This window comes from Babylonia areolata, chromosome 26 (genome assembly GCF_041734735.1).
Source record: "Babylonia areolata isolate BAREFJ2019XMU chromosome 26, ASM4173473v1, whole genome shotgun sequence".
In the NCBI taxonomy this organism is placed as follows: domain Eukaryota; kingdom Metazoa; phylum Mollusca; class Gastropoda; order Neogastropoda; family Buccinidae; genus Babylonia; species Babylonia areolata.
The window spans coordinates 7,512,505-7,531,223 of NC_134901.1; the positions used below are offsets into that span (position 1 = coordinate 7,512,505).

Genomic DNA, 18,719 nt, shown 5'->3' on the forward strand with positions numbered 1-18,719 from the left:
GTCGTCAAGGTCACTGCTCCAGTGTGTCACAAGTGTCTGGCAGTTGTCCAGAGAAACAGCTGCTGTGGGTTTCTTCCACATTTTATTAATAAAGAAACGCTGAAAAAGAAAAGAATTAAAAAGAATGAATTGAGTCATCACCACTGTGTTGCACATATTGCTCAGACAGTTGTTGATATGATGTCTACATTTGTGGAGAAGACAGCTGTCAGCTCAGAGGTCTAACCAGCAAACTGAGTCTATAGTGTCAACAGTATTAACACTATTAAACCTCTGAGTGTGTGTGTGTGTGTGTGTGCTTGTGTGTTTGTGCGAGTGGTAATGATCTTAGAATGGAATATCCCACCCACAGCAATCCGTGGCAGAAATATTTACTTGCTAAGTATTTGTCACCCTAACCATTTTTGAATATCACTTATTCAAGTCATATTCATGTTTGTCTGCATGTCATTTTCAGTTTCACAAGGAGGCATCACTGCGTTCGGACAAATCCATATACGCTACACCACATCTACTAGGCATATGTCTGACCAGCAGCATAACCCAACCTGCTTAGTCAGGCCTTGAGCGCACATAAATATCTTTGTGTACCTATCAGAGTGGATTCCTTCTGCAGAATTTTGCCAGAGGACAATACTCTCGTTGCCATGGGTTCTTTTTCAGTGCGTCAAGTACATGCTGCACACAGGACCTCAGAATATCGTCTCATCTGAATGACTAGTCACTCAGTTTGATTTTCCAGTCAGATTTGGGAGAAAGGGCGAGAGCAGGATTCGAACTCTGTACTGGCAGATTAGAGTCAACCATTCTGGCACCTTCCTGTCAGCAAATATTCAAATATTTTCAGGCCTTTTCTTGACAGATTGGAATTGCTGGTTTAATGATTTTCAAATTTATAGTCGGTGTTTTTTCATAGAGTGGCGAGAATTGTGACGTTAGACTTAGTTGATGCACAGATCCTCTCTGCAGGCAGCAGGACTGAAGGCACAGTGAAGGCTTGACTGTGTGCAGGTGGGGTGTGTGTGTAACAATGCGGACATCACGTCAGAGGGACTGAGGGGACAGCCCACAGAGGGGGCGCTGCTGGCTGCTGCTGCCAAGGTCAGCAAATCTAGTCGTTACTGCTGGCTGACGTTGTACAGACATTGTACAGAACACACACACACACACACACACACACACACACACACACACACACCAGTCACTGTCAGAGTTTGTTGACATTGTACAAACATTGTACAGACATTGTACATTGTACAGACATTATACTGTCATTGTACAGACATTGTACGTTGCGCAGACATTATACAGTCATTGTACAGAGATTATACATTGAACATACATAAAACAGTCATTGTACAGACATTATACATTGTACAGACATTATACTGTTATTGTACAGACATTGTATATTGTACAGACATTGTACTTTCATTGTACAGACATTATACTGTCATTGTACATTGTATAGACATTATACTGTCATTGTACAGACATTATACTGTCATTGTACAGACATTGTACATTGTACTGACATTATACTGTCATTGTACAGACATTGTACATTGTACTACATTATACTGTCATTGTACAGACATTATACTGTCATTGTACAGACATTATACAGTGATTGCACAAACCACACACACACAACAGTCAACATCACTGCTTGTTGACATTGTGCAGACCACGCTTAGCACAAGTTAACATCACTACCTTTTGACATTTGTTAACTCTTCTTATCAGACTGAGTTTGGATTTTTTCGGGCTGGATGGTAGTGATGATTCAGACTGATGAGCGAGAGGGTACTGATGAACTTTTAATCTCTAATAAAATCTGTTTTCTTTTCGTTTTCTCTGTATTATGTACTGGCAAGTTTCACTGAGTAATGGCGTTATAGTGCTAGAGTTACTTGTGAGTTGGTACATGGTGAAAGGCATAGTTGCGTGCATGTTCACTTGGTGTGAGACGTGTGTGATGATGTGTGTGACGTGTTGTCAGGCTGGGGTTCACAAGAGCCGCGCCAACTACACGCGACTGCAGGAATGGCCGTTCAGTTCAGAGACCAAGTTCATGGCCGTGAAATGCTGCCCCAACAACGGACAGGTCTGTGTGTGTGTGTGTGTGTTGTGTTGCAGAATGTGTGTCAGTGTGAGTCATTGTGACATAACTGCCTTCCTGGGGATGTCAGTCCTGATTAAAACTCATTGCTCACTGCTTACAACTGACAGTGATTGCAAATATTGCCAGGTCATTATGTAAAAAAAAAATATATATAAAAAAAAAAGGTTGATTTGAGTTGATCAGGTCAGAATTCAGGCTTTAGTGATCTTTTTTTTTTAGCAGTTTATGGTCAGTGGGAGTATTTGGGTAGGGAGAGTTGGTTATGTTGAATCACAATTGAACCTGTCACATATTAGGTCATGTTGGATGACAGCTGAACTTGTCACATATTAGGTCATGTTGGATGACAAATGAAATTGTCACATATTAGGTCATGTTGGATGACAACTGAACTTGTCACATGGTAGGTCATGTTGGATGACAACTGAACTTGTCACATATTAGGTCATGTTGGTTGACAACTGAACTTGTCACATGGTAGGTCATGTTGGATGACAACTGAACTTGTCACATATCAGGTCGTGTTGGATGACAACTGAACTTGTCACATGGTAGGTCATGTTGGATGACAACTGAACTTGTCACATGGTAGGTCATGTTGGATGACAACTGAACTTGTCACATGGTAGGTCATTTCGGACAACTGAACTTGTCACATGGTAGGTCATGTTGGATGACAACTGAACTTGTCACATTTTCGGTCATTTCGGACAACTGAACTTGTCACATGGTAGGTCACATTGGATGACAACTGAACTTGTCACATGGTAGGTCGTGTTGGATGACAGCTGAACTTGTCACATGGTAGGTCATGTTGGATGACAACTGAACTTGTCACATGGTAGGTCATGTTGGATGACAGCTGAACTTGTCACATGGTAAGTCATGTTGGATGACAGCTGAACTTGTCACATGGTAGGTCATGTTGGATGACAACTGAACTTGTCACATGGCAGGTCACATTGGATGACAACTGAACTTGTCACATGGTAGGTCATGTTGGATGACAACTGAACTTGTCACATATTAGGTCATGTTGGATGACAGCTGAACTTGTCACATTTTGGGTCACTCTTGAGTCACTTTTCTGCTTGAGCTCTTTTACTCCATTCTCTCTCTGTCAGTGTGTGTTTGTGTGTGCAAGCATGCTCACTGTGGTCTGTGAGTACACTGCAGTGTTGATGTTGAGTGAAGTGAGAGTGGAAGGAAGGGGCAGGGGTTTTCAGAGTGAAGAATTTTATTTAACTCACTCAGGACGACAAGTTTTCTCCTTTGCTTTTCCCCACAGACGGCCCATTTGTAAGGGTTTGGAAAAAATACAGAATACTGTGTAGAAAATGAAACTTTCAGAACTGGTTTATTACGTGTTGAGCTAGTACATATAAAATAATCAAATTTCTCATCTTATTTTTACAGTTTTGCCATATGTAGAAAATACTGCCAATTTTCCACCCCGAATCACCATACCCATGCTCGCTTTCTGCATTAAATTCGCTTTCTTCTTCATCATCATCCACCTCTTCAATGTCCGACCCTTCAGTTTGTAGCATTTCAAGTACTCCGGCAACCCTAAAACGTTGCCGTCACTGCCTTGTTCGCTTCACAACATTCTTAGAAGAGCCCGCTTTGCTAACAGGCTGGCACGCGAGCAGACGACCGGTCAGTGACTTTGTCAGCGTGTGTGCGAGACAGGCCACACATGCCAGGCTGACCAGTCATACTGTTCGATTGTGGAGTGACCCAGAATAGCGCACTCTGCTTGGCTAATCACAAAATCACGTGTACAGCGCGTGATGGAATTTTACTTTCGAAGAATGCTATTCCATTCCTTCGCCCGAATCCGAATACATTTTCCGAAGAGAGTTAATGTCCCTTCACGCATGCTGGTGATTGTAGACCATGGTGACTTACTGTATTACATTGTTTTACTCTGTCACAACAGATTTCTAGAATTTGGGCCGCTCTCCCCAGGGAGAGTGCGTCACTTCAGTACAGCACCACCCTTGTTTTGCCTGCAAGTGGATTCATTATTCCTTTCAAAATGCATTTTTCTATAGAATTTTGCCAGGGTCAACCTTTTTGTTCCTATGGGTTCTTTCATGTGTGCAAAGTGCATGCTGCACATGAGACCTCAGTTTATCATCTCATCTAAATGACTGGCATCCAGACCACCACTCAGTGCCTAGTAGAGAGGGAGAAAATACTGGTGAGTGTGGGATTCGAACCTTTGCACTCAGATTCTGCTGCTTTACCACTAGGCCATCACTTCATGTGTGATGTGTATTGTGAGACTGCGGTAACTTGTGTGATGTGGGGTTTTCTGTCTGCATACCTTGCTCTTCACTATGTATGTATCTTTCTCTACGGTATATTTTTATGTATTTGTTTTCTTGTTTATTTTTCGTGTGACACAAACCTAGGATAGGTTGTCAACGCCTGACAAGCAGGTTGGGTTAATGTCAACGTCAAGCTTCTGCCCACCCTTTTTTTTTTTTTTTTTTTGTAAAATTAATTTTTTAAAACAGCAGCTGTATAGTGTATTAAGGATATGTGCACACTCTATTCCATGGCCTTGATATTGACCATGTGTGGTGTTTTTTTTAAACAGCAGCTGTGTAGGGTATTAATGATCTGTCCACATGTCCACCATCGCCTTGATATGGAACATGTGTGTTTTTTTGAATAGCAGCTGTGTAGCGTATTAAGGATCTGCCCACACACTCTGCCATCGCCTTGATATGGAACATGTGTGGTGTTTTTTTGAATAGCAGCTGTGTAGGGTATTAAGGATCTGTCCACACGCTTTGCCATCGCCTTGATATGGAACATGTCTGGTGTTTTTTTTTTAGTAGCAGCTGTGTAGCGTATTAAGGATCTGTCCACACGCTTTGCCATTGCCTTGATATGGAACATGTCTGGTGTTTTTTTTTAGTAGCAGCTGTGTAGCGTATTAAGGATCTGTCCACACGCTTTGCCATCGCCTTGATATGGAACATGTGTGGTGGGTTTTTTTTTTAAATAGCAGCTGTGTGGCGTATTAAGGATCTGCCCACACACTCTGCCATCGCCTTGATATGGAACATGTGTGGTGTTTTTTTGAATAGCAGCTGTGTAGCGTATTAAGGATCTGCCCACACGCTCTGCCATCGCCTTGATATGGAACATGTGTGGTGTTTTTTTGAATAGCAGCTGTGTAGCGTATTAAGGATCTGCCCACACACTCTGCCATCGCCTTGATATGGAACATGTGTGGTGTTTTTTTTAAACAGCAGCTGTGTAGCGTATTAAGGATCTGCCCACACACTCTGCCATCGCCTTGATATGGAACATGTGTGGTGTTTTTTTGAATAGCAGCTGTGTAGCGTATTAAGGATCTGCCCACACACTCTGCCATCGCCTTGATATGGAACATGTGTGGTGTTTTTTTAAACAGCAGCTGTGTAGGGTATTAATGATCTGTCCACATGTCCACCATCGCCTTGATATGGAACATGTGTGTTTTTTTTAGTAGCAGCTGTGTAGCGTATTAAGAATCTGTCCACACGCTCTGCCATCGCCTTGATATGGAACATGTGTGGTGTTTTTTTAAACAGCAGCTGTGTAGCATATTAAGGATCTATCCACACACTCTGCCATCGCCTTGATATGGAACATGTGTGGTGTTTTTTTAAACAGCAGCTGTGTAGCATATTAAGGATCTATCCACACACTCTGCCATCGCCTTGATATGGAACATGTGTGGTGTTTTTTTTAGTAGCAGCTGTGTAGTGTATTGGGGATCTGTCCACACGTTCTGCCATCGCCTTGATGTGGAACATGTGTGGTGTTTTTTTTTTAGTAGCAGCTGTGTAGCGTATTAAGGATCTGTCCACACGCTCTGCCATCGCCTTCATACTGGACGTGTGTGGTGTTTTCAGTCGCAGCGAGGGGAGTACTTCATGAAGGGGGCGGTGGAGAACGTGTTGCAGCGGTGCAGTCGTTACATGTCTTCGGCGGGAGAGTCGTTGCCCCTGCAGGAGTCGCACCTCAACAACTACGGGAAACAGGCCACTCACCTGGGCACCATGGGCCTCAGAGGTGGGGGTGGGGTGTGTGTGGGTTGGGGGGTTCATATGTGTGTGTGTAGGGGGGTTGTGTGTGAGAGGGAGAGAGCTCAGAGTGTGTGCGTGAGCACTGACAGTGTGTGAGTATGAGTGATTAAGCTTTTTTTTTTTTGCTTTTGTTTATGTCTTTGGTTTTGTCCTTAACCCTTTCACTGCCAGGAAAATAAATTTTAAGTAAAATCTATTTGCCAGGGTTTTTTTCACAAAAAAAAGGGTATACATTTTCCAAAAATTCTGTGCTCTTTGTTATTGGAGAAAGACCCATAAAAGAAAATATTTTCTGGAAGGTAAATGAATAAAGAATACAAAACACATGCTGTTTTCCCATTTTATTTATTTTTAGTGACATGCTGTTATTTTGAAATCAGTGTTTTGTTTTTTGTCACATTTTCAACTTGTTCATTACAAACATTAGTCAGGTAATTTGCACAAAGATATCATATTTTCTGGACAAATGGATATCTGAAAACACACAAAATCATACTAGAACAACCACAATATATATATATATATATATATATATATTAAGAGATAGATACACAATGCATTGTGACTTCTCCAAGTGATAATATGGATGTGAGGCCACGCCCCCTCAGTCTCCACCCCCCTCCTCTTCACCCCTCTTACACGGTCACTTGATCCAGTTCTCATCAGACCGCGTTGGCTGAGTTCCAAGAATATCGCTCACACTGTTTCCTGCTAATAATTCGGTCATGTTCTGTCGTCTGCTAACATCTATGCAGCTGGCATAACTCACTGATAGTCGTATCTTGGCCACTCTCTTGATTGCTCCCTTTATTTTCTATCAAATCGTCCTATACATGTTCATTACTGTCTTCTCCTTCGAATTTACGCTTCAATTCTTTCTGAGCATCAGCTAAAGAAAGAAATCTTGGTTGATTTAGTTTGTCACGATCGCATGTCTTGAGCACGGCATCAGTCCGACATTTTGTTGAGCGAGCAAGGAGAGAATTCAGGCAAACACTGGGACAGCGACCCAACCAAAATGTTTAAATAAAGGAGTGCTTCATGACGTAGATGGGGTTTCTAGCTATGAATAGAATCTAGAAAGATTCCCCAGGCTAAAGTTACCACTATATTTGTCAATGATGTGAATGCAAACCAGGGAAAAGTCAGAATATTTTGATGACGAGTTATTTCGTCATTGTGGCAGCGAAGCATACATGCTTGCCATGATGAGTTATCTCGTCATATAGGCAGCCTAGGAGTTAAAATCAGTGGTGATGAGAACTGCAGTTCAACCGAACAACACAGAGCACTGTGCGGTAAATATGATGTGATCTCAGGGGAGACAACACCTCAGGACATGAGCACAGCTCGTTTCATCCGGACTTCCATGTCAGACCTCGGGGGTCAGTGTGGTTGACATCCATGGTGTAGGTTTTCTTTCTCTTCCTCTTGTTGTTTTTCTGTGTTTGTGGGTGGCTACTTTCACTTTGACCTGTACGAGTGTGTGGGGGTTGGTGTGTTTTCAGTGCTGGGCATGGCATACGGAGGAGACATGAACAGCATGACCTTTGCGGGCATGGTTGGCATCATTGACCCACCCCGTGAGGGGGTCAGCGATGCCATCTACACTCTGATGGGGTCTGGCGTCAACATCAAAATGCTCACCGGAGACGCCGAGCAGACCGCAAAGAGCATTGGTGAGTGACACTCGCACACACACACACACACACACCCATGCGTACATACACACATGCACACACACACAAACACTCACACACAACATATTCTCTGACCTTTTAGTGGGCTGTTCTGTTTTCGTTCTGTTTGTGGCTGTCTGTTACTGTCAGAATGGAATTCCACAGTAACAGTGTGTTGTGCCTGTTCCTCACTCACTGAAACTTACGTATGTGATCTGTAGCTGTCTTTGAAGGGTTTCAGTCCCTTCTCCAATTTTTTAACAATTTTATTTCATAAGTAAAGCACCTTTGCAAAATGCTACTCAAGCTGATGGAAGAGTTTCTGACAGGTCTGTACTGTGTTTTTTGCATTCACCAAAAAAAAAAAAAAAAAAAAGATGAAAGATCCAATAGTCTTTTACGGCTATTGGGGCAGTGAACTCATTTTCACTGTGTCCAGGTGTGGGCATAGGAAGGTAGTGAATTCATGTTCACTGTGTCCAGGGCTGGGCATAGGAAGGTAGTGAATTCATGTTCACTGTGTCCAGGGCTGGGCATAGGAAGGTAGTGAATTCATGTTCACTGTGTCCAGGGCTGGGCATAGGAAGGTAATGAATTCATGTTCACTGTGTCCAGGGCTGGGCATAGGAAGGTAGTGAATTTTTTTACAGGTAGTAGTTTAGTTGTAGTGTGTTGGAGGCAGGCTGAGGCTTGCAGGCAGACAGGGTTGGGGTTGGGGCAGTCACAGTAGTGTTCAGACACACTTTGCTTCAGACCCTCAACTTTTCAGTCACTCCCACCCATGTGTGTGTGTTGTTGTTTTTAGTCCCTGTGCTCCCATTGTCTGGAGTTCGCTGCCTGTCGGTCTTCGGCACCAGTTGACGCTCCCTCTGTTCAAATTCCAGCTAAAAACTCATCTGTTCTGGGAGGTGTTTTTGTGATTTCATTCTCACTGTTGATTTGAGCTGTATTCTGCTCTGTGTGTGTATGGTTGAGTGTGGTTAAGTTACTTTGGGTGAATGGGTGATTGCTAGTGCACTGGATCCAACTATACCTCCAGAACTGATCTGTACCAATGTTATTCATTATCATTGTTATGGACGTCAGGAGCTAGGCTGGGTCTGTACGCCCCTGGCTGTATCACCCTCTGTACAAATGTCATTCATTATCATCATCATTGTCATGGACGTCAGGAGCTAGGCTGGGTCTGTACGCCCCTGGCTGCATTGCTGTCTCTGGGGAGGAGTTGGACTCCATGGACATTGACCACCTGCGGCGCATCATCTGGCAGGTGGGCATCTTCTACCGCACCACGCCCCGCCACAAACTGAAGATTGTCAAGGTAAGCACCACCAGTGATGGTTGATGTGGTCATGGTGGGTTGAGGGGGGAGGGGGTGGGGGAGATTGTCAAGGTAAGCACCACCAGTGATGGTTGATGTGATCATGGTGGGGGGAGGGGGTGGGGAGATTGTCAAGGTAAGCACCACCAATGATGGTTGATGTGGTCATGGTCGGGGGAGGGGGTGGGGGAGATTGTCAAGGTAAGCACCACCAGTGATGGTTGATGTGGTCATGGTCGGGGGAGGGGGTGGGGGAGATTGTCAAGGTAAGCACCACCAGTGATGGTTGATGTGGTCATGGTCGGGGAGGTGGGGGTGGGGGGAGAGATTGTCAAGGTAAGCACCACCAGTGATGGTTGATGTGGTCATGGTCAGGGGAGGGGGGGGGGGAGATTGTCAAGGTAAGCACCACCAGTGATGGTTGATGTGGTCATGGTCGGGGGGGGTGGGGGTGGGGGGAGAGATTGTCAAGGTAAGCACCACCAGTGATGGTTGATGTGGTCATGGTGGGGGGGTGGGGGTGGGGGGAGAGATTGTCAAGGTAAGCACCACCAGTGATGGTTGATGTGGTCATGGTTGGGGGTGGGGGGGGGGAGATTGTCAAGGTAAGCACCACCAGTGATGGTTGATGTGGTCATGGTGGGGTGGGGGGAGAGATTGTCAAGGTAAGCACCACCAGGTGATGACTGACTGTGGTGATGTTACAGGTGATTGTGGTAAAGTTGTGGGTGATGAGTGACTGTGGTGATGTTACAGGTGATGAGTGACTGGTGATGTTACAGGTGATGATGACTGACTGTGGTGGTGTTACAGGTGATGAGTGACTGGTGATGTTACAGGTGATGATGACTGACTGTGGTGGTGTTACAGGTGATGATGACTGACTGTGGTGGTGTTACAGGTGATGAGTGACTGGTGATGTTACAGGTGATGAGTGACTGGTGATGTTACAGGTGATGATGACTGACTGTGGTGGTGTTACAGGTGATGAGTGACTGGTGGTGTTACAGGTGGTGACTGACTGTGGTGATGTTACTGGTGATGACTGACTGTGGTGAAGGTACAGGTGATAACTGACTGTGGTGATGTTACAGGTGATTGTGGTGAAGTTACAGGTGATGACTGACTGTGGTGGTGTTACAGGTGATGAGTGACTGTGGTGATGTTACAGGTGATGACTGACTGTGGTGGTGTTACAGGTGATTGTGGTGAAGTTACAGGTAGTTACAGGTGATTGTGGTGAAGTCACAGGTAATGACTGACTGTGGTGATGTTACAGGTGATTGTGGTGAAGTTACAGGTGATGACTGACTGTGGTGGTGTTACAGGTGATTGTGGTGGTGTTACAGGTGATGACTGACTGTGGTGATGTTACAGGTGATTGTGGTGGTGTTACAGGTGATGACTGACTGTGGTGGTGTTTCAGGTGATGACTGACTGTGGTGGTGTTTCAGGTGATGACTGACTGTGGTGTTACAGGTGATAGTGGTGATGTTACAGGTGATGACTGACTGTGGTGTTACAGGTGATTGTGGTGAAGTTACGGGTGATGACTGACTGTGGTGGTGTTACAGGTGATGACTGACTGTGGTGGTGTTACAGGTGATGACTGACTGTGGTGGTGTTACAGGTGATTGTGGTGAAGTTACAGGTGATAACTGACTGTGGTGGTGTTACAGGTGGTGACTGACTGTGGTGGTGTTACAGGTGATTGTGGTGAAGTTACAGGTGATAACTGACTGTGGTGGTGTTACAGGTGGTGACTGACTGTGGTGGTGTTACAGGTGATTGTGGTGAAGTTACAGGTGATAACTGACTGTGGTGGTGTTACAGGTGATGACTGACTGTGGTGGTGTTGCAGGCGTTACAGGAGAATGGGATGGTGGTGGGTATGACGGGGGATGGGGTGAATGACGCAGTGGCGCTGAAGAGTGCAGAGATCGGCATCTCCATGGGACTGTCCGGCACCGACGTGTCCAAGGAGGCCGCAGACATGATCCTGGTGGACGACGACTTCACCACCATTCTGTGAGTAGTGATAGTGATGACAGTGACAGCTTCAATATAGTGATGACTCCACCACCATTCTGTGAGTAGTGATAGTGATGACAGTGACAGTGACGACTTCACCATGGTGATGACAGTGACAACTTCACCATAGTGATGACAGTGACGACTTCACCACCATTCTGTGAGTAGTGATAGTGATGACAGTTACAGTGACAACTTCACCATAGTATTGACAGTGACGACTTCACCACCATTCTGTGAGTAGTGATAGTGATGACAGTGACAGCTTCACCATAGTGATGACAGTGACGACTCCACCACCATTCTGTGAGTAGTGATAGTGATGACAGTGACAGCTTCAGTATAGTGATGACAGTGATGACTCCACCACCATTCTGTGAGTAGTGATAGTGATGACAGTGACAGTGACGACTTCACCATAGTGATGACAGTGACAGTGACAACTTCACCATAGTGATGACAGTGACGACTTCACCACCATTCTGTGAGTAGTGATAGTGATGACAGTTAGTGACAACTTCACCATAGTATTGACAGTGACGACTTCACCACCATTCTGTGAGTAGTGATAGTGATGACAGTGACAGCTTCACCACCATTCTGTGAGTAGTGATAGTGATGACAGTGACAGCTTCACCATAGTGATGACAGTGACGACTTCACCACCATTCTGTGAGTAGTGATAGTGATGACAGTTACAGTGACAACTTCACCATAGTATTGACAGTGACGACTTCACCACCATTCTGTGAGTAGTGATAGTGATGACAGTGACAGTGACAACTTCACCATAGTGATGACTCCACCACCATTCTGTGAGTCGTGATAGTGGTGACAGTGACAACTTCACCATAGTGATAACAGTGACAGTGACAACTTCACCATAGTGATGACAGTGACGACTCCACCACCATTCTGTGAGTAGTGATAGTGATGACAGTGACAGTGACAACTTCACCATAGTGATGACAGTGACGACTTCACCACCATTCTGTGAGTAGTGATAGTGATGACAGTGACAACTTCACCATAGTGATAGTGACAGGGATGACTTCACCGATGACAGTGACAACTTCACCATAGTGATGACAGTGATGACGCCACCACCATTCTATAAGTAGTGATAGTGATGACAGTGACAACTTCACCATAGTGATGACAGTGACAGTGACGACTTCACGACCATTCTGTGAGTAATGACGATGTTCTTCTTGGCAGTACGTCAGGATCCGAAGATTGATGAGGTCTGTGCACACAGCCATGACAACGCAAAAAAAAAAGTACAGTGCTGAAAACACACAATGTCAGCAACTGACAATGACTGACAATAATAACAATGGCAATAACCATGACAGTAATACCATTGACAGTGACAGTAACAATTTGGCCTTACAATCCGGTTCAAAACCAGAAAACTATCTATGGGTCACTTAGTTATAACAGAATAATTTAGTTATTCTAAAAATCAGTTTTATAAAGTCATTGTCATACTCTGGAAAATACTGAGTGTAAAACACTTTAAAAAAAATACATATTTGCTCATGTTTCTAACAAGAATGCGTGTGAGGTTTAGATGAGCTGTTTATTGCATTGTTGAAGCGCAGTGTATGTCAAAGAACACATGCTGGTGGTGGGGTTTTTTTTTTGTTTTTTGGTGTGTTTTTTATGTATACTGTACGTCCAAATACCACACAGTCTTGTTTGGCTGAGCATTACAGAAAGAAGACTTCACTCCCCTGATGCTCCAGGGTGCGAGATGGTGGTGAAGTGTGTGGAGGTGGGACAGTGAGTGAAAGGGGGAGAGGCACTAGGACCTGCTCTCTGTCTCTGAGCATACGTGTGTGTGTGTGTGTGTTGTGAACAAATAGATGTGAGTATGTTGTGATCAGTTGTGTGTGTGAGTGTATGGGTGAAATTATCAGTTGTGACTGCTTGTTCCATCACTGTTTACAATGTTTCAGGAACGCTATTGAGGAAGGAAAGGGGATTTTCTACAACATCAGAAATTTTGTCCGATTTCAGATGAGCACGTAAGTGTGGTTTGTTTTGGGGGGAAATACAAAGAGCACGCATGCATACATGCATGTGGTCACACTCACAAACACATAAATGCTGGAGCATAAAGAGTTCTACAGTTTTAAGAAAGTAATCACATTCAGTTTGCCCTCTTCCTCTCCCTCTCTTTTTCTTTTTTTTTTTTTTTTTTTTTTTTTGAAGTGCATTGAATGGTACATATATACACTAATGTCAAGATGAGTTGAAAATTGGGTGAGATGTTGTAATACTTAATAGTTTTATCTGTGTTGTTTAGAAAAGAAGGTAATTTGATGTTTAGTATTTAAAAAGAAACATGCCAAAACGGAAACCTTAAACCGTGGAAGCTGGTTTATTTGTGAAATGCTCTGTATTTCAGATTTAATGTTCTTGGCTTCTTGTACATTCTATATTCATCAAAAAGAAAGTCATATATGTTCCTGTGCAAAAGAACACTAGTTTGATGACAAAAGTGGTGTGAATGTGTGTGATGATGATTTTGTGGTGGTGTGCCATGTGTCAGGAGCATTGTGTGATGATGTGTTGTGGTGTGCTGTGTGTCAGGAGCATTGTGTGATGATGTGTTGTGGTGTGCTGTGTGTCAGGAGCATTGTGTGATGATGTGTTGTGGTGTGCTGTGTGTCAGGAGCATTGTGTGATGATGTGTTGTGGTGTGCTGTGTGTCAGGAGCATTGTGTGATGTTGTGGTGTGCTGTGTGTCAGGAGCATTGTGTGATGATGTGTTGTGGTGTGCTGTGTGTCAGGAGCATTGTGTGATGATGTGTTGTGGTGTGCCGTGTGTCAGGAGCATTGTGTGATGATGTGTTGTGGTGTGCTGTGTGTCAGGAGCATTGTGTGATGATGTGTTGTGGTGTGCTGTGTGTCAGGAGCATTGTGTGATGATGTGTCGTGGTGTGCCATGTGTCAGGAGCATTGTGTGATGATGTGTTGTGGTGTGCCATGTGTCAGGAGCATTGTGTGATGATGTGGTGTGCCATGTGTCAGGAGCATTGTGTGATGATGTGTTGTGGTGTGCTGTGTGTCAGGAGCATTGTGTGATGATGTGTTGTGGTGTGCTGTGTGTCAGGAGCATTGTGTGATGATGTGTGGTGTGCTGTGCTGTATGTCAGGAGCATTGCAGCGTTGTCACTGATCGCGGTGTCCACACTGCTGCGACTGCCAAACCCTCTGAACGCCATGCAGATCCTGTGGATTAACATCATCATGGATGGGCCTCCTGCGCAGAGGTGTGTGTGTGTTTGTGTGTTATGTGTGTGTGTTTATTTGTGTGTGTGTGTTGTGTACATGTGTTTGCAGATATGTAGTAATTCTCAGAGTCCCAAGATTAAAAAATGGATGCCGCACAAGCTAGAAGGGCTGACCAGATGGCGCAACATGTGCTAACTTAACTTAGCTTATAAGTTTGAAAAGTCAGACCAAGACTGATTTTTATTATCGTCCCCTGATTGTGGAAAGCAGGAGCATCATCACCTGGATTTATTGTTCAATCTCTTTCTTCAAAAACACTATAAAAAAAAAAGATATATATATATGTGTGTGTGTGTGTGTGTGTGTATGTACATACACACACATACACACATCAGAGGTGGAAATATTCCATATTTAAATGGAAATCCTTGTTTTCAAGAGGCGGACAGGTCATTATGAAATCACACAAATCTGTTGAGAAAATCTTAGGGTATACTGTAGAGCTCTGCAATAGTGAGTAATCTTGTAAAAAATCACTTCACTGTGTCGATGAGTATTTCATTCCACAGTTTCCATCCTGAAACGAAGGAACTTGCTGTGGTAGAGTTTAACCCAAAGAGAATAATGACTCGCTGTGCAACAGACTTCCATTCTGTTTGAAGATTGCGTTCACTCAACGTTCTTGTTTGACTGCGAGAACGCATGGTAGCAATCATTTCAAAAGCATGTAAATCACAAAAAGGCGCTTACTTATGTTGCTGATACAGGGGGTGACATGTAGAGTAGCAGTTTTATTCACAACCAAACTGTGCACTGTGAACTGTGCTCAGACAATACAAGAATGAGAGATCCTTTCTGTACTTGTATATAAATGAGGAAAGCCCTCTGGAAACACGCCAGGAGAGGCCAGACTTTGCCTGTAATAGGGTAAAAAAAAAAAATCCTATACTTTCAGGGGCCTTTGCCCCCCATGTCCGCAGTCAGTGTTGTCCCTGCATCTCGTTCAGGGCTGGGGCGCCCCTGCTACCTGACCCATCTTAAGTACACTTCACTGTTGCCATCTCTCTCACTCTCTCCCAGCATGCATACCCCTGAAAATGGAGTATGGCTGCCTACATGGGGGTGAAAACAGTCATGCTCATTTAATTTGATACAAGTGAACATGGGATCACTGGCCAGTGAAAGCAGAAGTTTGTCATCATTGTGGTGGCTGGTGGTGGTAGTGACAAGGTTGCTGTGTGCTGTGCACTGACTGTGACTGACTGACTGACTGACTGTGTATGTTGGCTGTGCACGGTGCCACCTCCCCTCCAATGAGCAGTTTGGGGGTGGAGCCAGTGGACCACGACGTCATCAAACAGCCCCCTCGCCATGTGGGCGACCCCATCATCACCCGACGTCTCATCATCAATGTCCTTTCCTCTGCCCTCATCATCGTCAGTGGCACGCTCTGGGTCTTCTGGAGAGAGGTGGGTGTGTGTGTGGAGAGGAGTGTGTGAGTGTGTGTGTTCTGGAGAAAGGTGTGTGTTGTGTGTTCTGGAGAGGGGTGTGTGTGTTCTGGAGAGAGGTGGGTGTGTGTGTGTGGAGAGGTGTGTGTGTGTGTGTTCTGGAGAGAGGTGTGTGTGTGTGTTCTGGAGAGAGGTGGGTGTGCTGGAGAGAGGTGGGTGTGTGTGTTCTGGAGAGAGGTGTGTATGTTCTGGAGAGAGGTGGGTGTGTGTGTGGAGAGAGGTGGGCGTGTGTGTTCTGGAGGGAGGTGTGTATGTTCTGGAGAGAGATGGGTGTGTGTTCTGGAGAGAGGTGTGTGTGTGTTCTGGAGAGAGGTGTGTGTGTGTGTTCTGGAGAGAGGTGGGTGTGTGTTCTGGAGAGGTCGGTGTGTGTGGAGAGAGGTGGGTGTGTGTGTTCTGGAGAGAGGTGGGTTTGTGTGTTGTGGAGAGAGATGTGTGTGTGTGTGGAGAGAGGTGGGTGTGTGTGTTCTGGAGAGAGGTGGGTGTGTGTTCTGGAGAGAGGTGGGTGTGTGTTCTGGAGAGAGGTGAGTGTGTGTGTGTGGAGAGAGGTGGGTGTGTTGTGGAGAGAGGTGGGTGTGTGTGTGGAGAGAGGTGTGTGGAGAGAGGTGTGTGGAGAGAGTTGGGTGTGTGTGTGTGGAGAGAGGTGTGTGGAGAGAGGTGGGTGTGTTGTGGAGAGAGGTGGGTGTGTGTGTAGAGAGAGGTGTGGGGAGAGAGGTGGGTGCGTGTGTGGAGAGAGGTGTGTGGAGAGAGGTGGGTGTGTTGTGGAGAGAGGTGGGTGTGTGTGTAGAGAGAGGTGTGGGGAGAGAGGTGGGTGCGTGTGTGGAGAGAGGTGTGTGGAGAGAGTTGGGTGTGTGTGTGTGGAGAGAGGTGTGTGGAGAGAGGTGGGTGTGTTGTGGAGAGAGGTGGGTGCGTGTGTGGAGAGAGGTGTGTGGAGAGAGGTGGGTGTGTGTGTGTGTGCGGAGAGAGGTGGGTGTGTGTTCTGGAGAGAGGTGTGGGTGTGTGTTCTGGAGAGAGGTGTGCTGCAGAGGTGGGTGTGTGTGTTCTGGAGAGAGGTGGGTGTGCTGGAGAGAGGTGGGTGTGTGTGTTCTGGAGAGAGGCGTTTGTATGTTCTGGAGAGAGGTGGGTGTGTGTGTGGAGAGAGGTGGGTGTGTGTGTGTGGAGAGAGGTATGTGGAGAGAGGCGGGTGCGTGTGTGGAGAGAGGTGAGTGTGTGTGGAGAGAGGTGTGTGTGTGTGTGTGGAGAGAGGTAGGTGTGTGTGTGTTCTGGAGAGAGGTGGGTGTGTGTGTGTGTGGAGAGAGGTGTGTGGAGAGAGGTGGGTGTGTGTGTGTGTGGAGAGAGGTGTGTGTGTGTGTGTGGAGAGAGGTGTGTGGAGAGAGGTGGGTGTGTGTGGAGAGAGGTGTGTGGAGAGAGGTGGGTGTGTGTGTGGAGAGAGGTGGGTGGTCCACCCTTCTGTGTACTTTCCCACGGTTGGGGTTGGGTGGGTGGTGTAGCAGTCTCAGACTACGCCCCTCCTCCCTGCCCCCACTCCCCCCTGGGTTCATTATGGGTTAGCCTGAATGACCCCAGGGGGTCATCTGTGTCAGTCCCCTGCCCCCACCATGTTGTTTTGTTGGAAGGAGGGGGAATGTCTGGGAGGGTGGGGGGGGGGATAAGTTCAGGAGTACTGGCTGGGTGAGAGGGGTGGTGGTAGGTAGGTAGATCAGGTGTTAAGACATGCTGTTTGTGAGGAGTGTTCAGTTGTCCGTGCAGAAAAAGAGGCAGCTGTACCAAGGTGTGTGTGTGTGTGTATTTGTGTACGCTGTTTTCAGATGCAAGATGACAAGATCACCCCTAGGGACACGACCATGACCTTCACCTGCTTTGTCTTCTTCGACATGTTCAACGCTTTGGGCAGCAGGTCGCAGGTCAGTATGACCTCTTGACAGCAAGTCGTCTTGACGTTGTATTCTATTAACACACATGCAGTCCTCATAAACTGTTTACAATCACATTAAGATCCTGTCTTTATAAATACATGCCTTCACTCATACCCATGCATGCATGCTTTTACACACACACACACACACACACACACATTTCCCCACTCCCTCCCCCCATACACACATACATCCACACAAAGTTACTGACTCACTTCCAAAACTAATGATGGTGGCACTGCTCTGTGTGTGTGTGTGTGTGTGTGTGTGTGTGTGTGTGTTTCAGTCCAAGTCCATTTTCCAAGTGGGTTTCTTCACCAACAAGGTGTTTGTGCTGGCGGTGGTGGGGTCCCTGGTGGGGCAGATGCTGGTCATCTACTTCCCTCCCCTGCAGGCCATCTTCCAGACTGAGGCTCTGGCCCCCTCAGGTCAGCATGACCCACCCCGCCTGTCCTGCGGCCTGGGTGTGAGGGAGGGGGCTGTTGTGTTGTGTAGTTTTGTAGTGGAAGGGGCTTTTATTTTGTATAGTTATGTAGGGGAGGGCACTGTTATGTTTGTGTAGTTTTTCAGGGGAGGGGACTATAGAGTTATGTAGGGGAGGGGACTGTAGAGTTGTATAGTTATATAGGGGAGGGGACTGTTGTGTTGTGTAGTTATATAGGGGTGGAGGGGGGGGGGCACTGTTGTGTTGTGCAGTTATTCATGGGAGGGGGCTGTTGTGTTGTGTAGTTATGTAGGGGAGGGCACTGTTGTGTTGTGTAGTTTTTCAGGGGAGGGGACTATAGAGTTATGTAGGGGAGGTCACTGT

At 45.8% G+C, this 18,719-nt stretch overlaps 1 protein-coding gene across 1 annotated transcript in view; it reads left to right on the top strand.

The window, feature by feature from the left end:
- The window catches only part of LOC143300405 (calcium-transporting ATPase type 2C member 1-like), a 52,471-nt gene that overhangs the window by 30,104 nt on the left and 3,648 nt on the right, over positions 1–18,719 (top strand). The window contains exons 13-23 of the mRNA XM_076614044.1: positions 1,012–1,101; positions 2,003–2,107; positions 6,043–6,202; positions 7,725–7,895; positions 9,068–9,216; positions 11,078–11,244; positions 13,209–13,277; positions 14,412–14,528; positions 15,812–15,959; positions 17,804–17,899; positions 18,198–18,339. Of these exons, the coding sequence (XP_076470159.1) occupies positions 1,012–1,101; positions 2,003–2,107; positions 6,043–6,202; positions 7,725–7,895; positions 9,068–9,216; positions 11,078–11,244; positions 13,209–13,277; positions 14,412–14,528; positions 15,812–15,959; positions 17,804–17,899; positions 18,198–18,339 (1,414 nt within the window). The remainder of the gene's footprint in view (positions 1–1,011; positions 1,102–2,002; positions 2,108–6,042; positions 6,203–7,724; positions 7,896–9,067; positions 9,217–11,077; positions 11,245–13,208; positions 13,278–14,411; positions 14,529–15,811; positions 15,960–17,803; positions 17,900–18,197; positions 18,340–18,719) is intronic.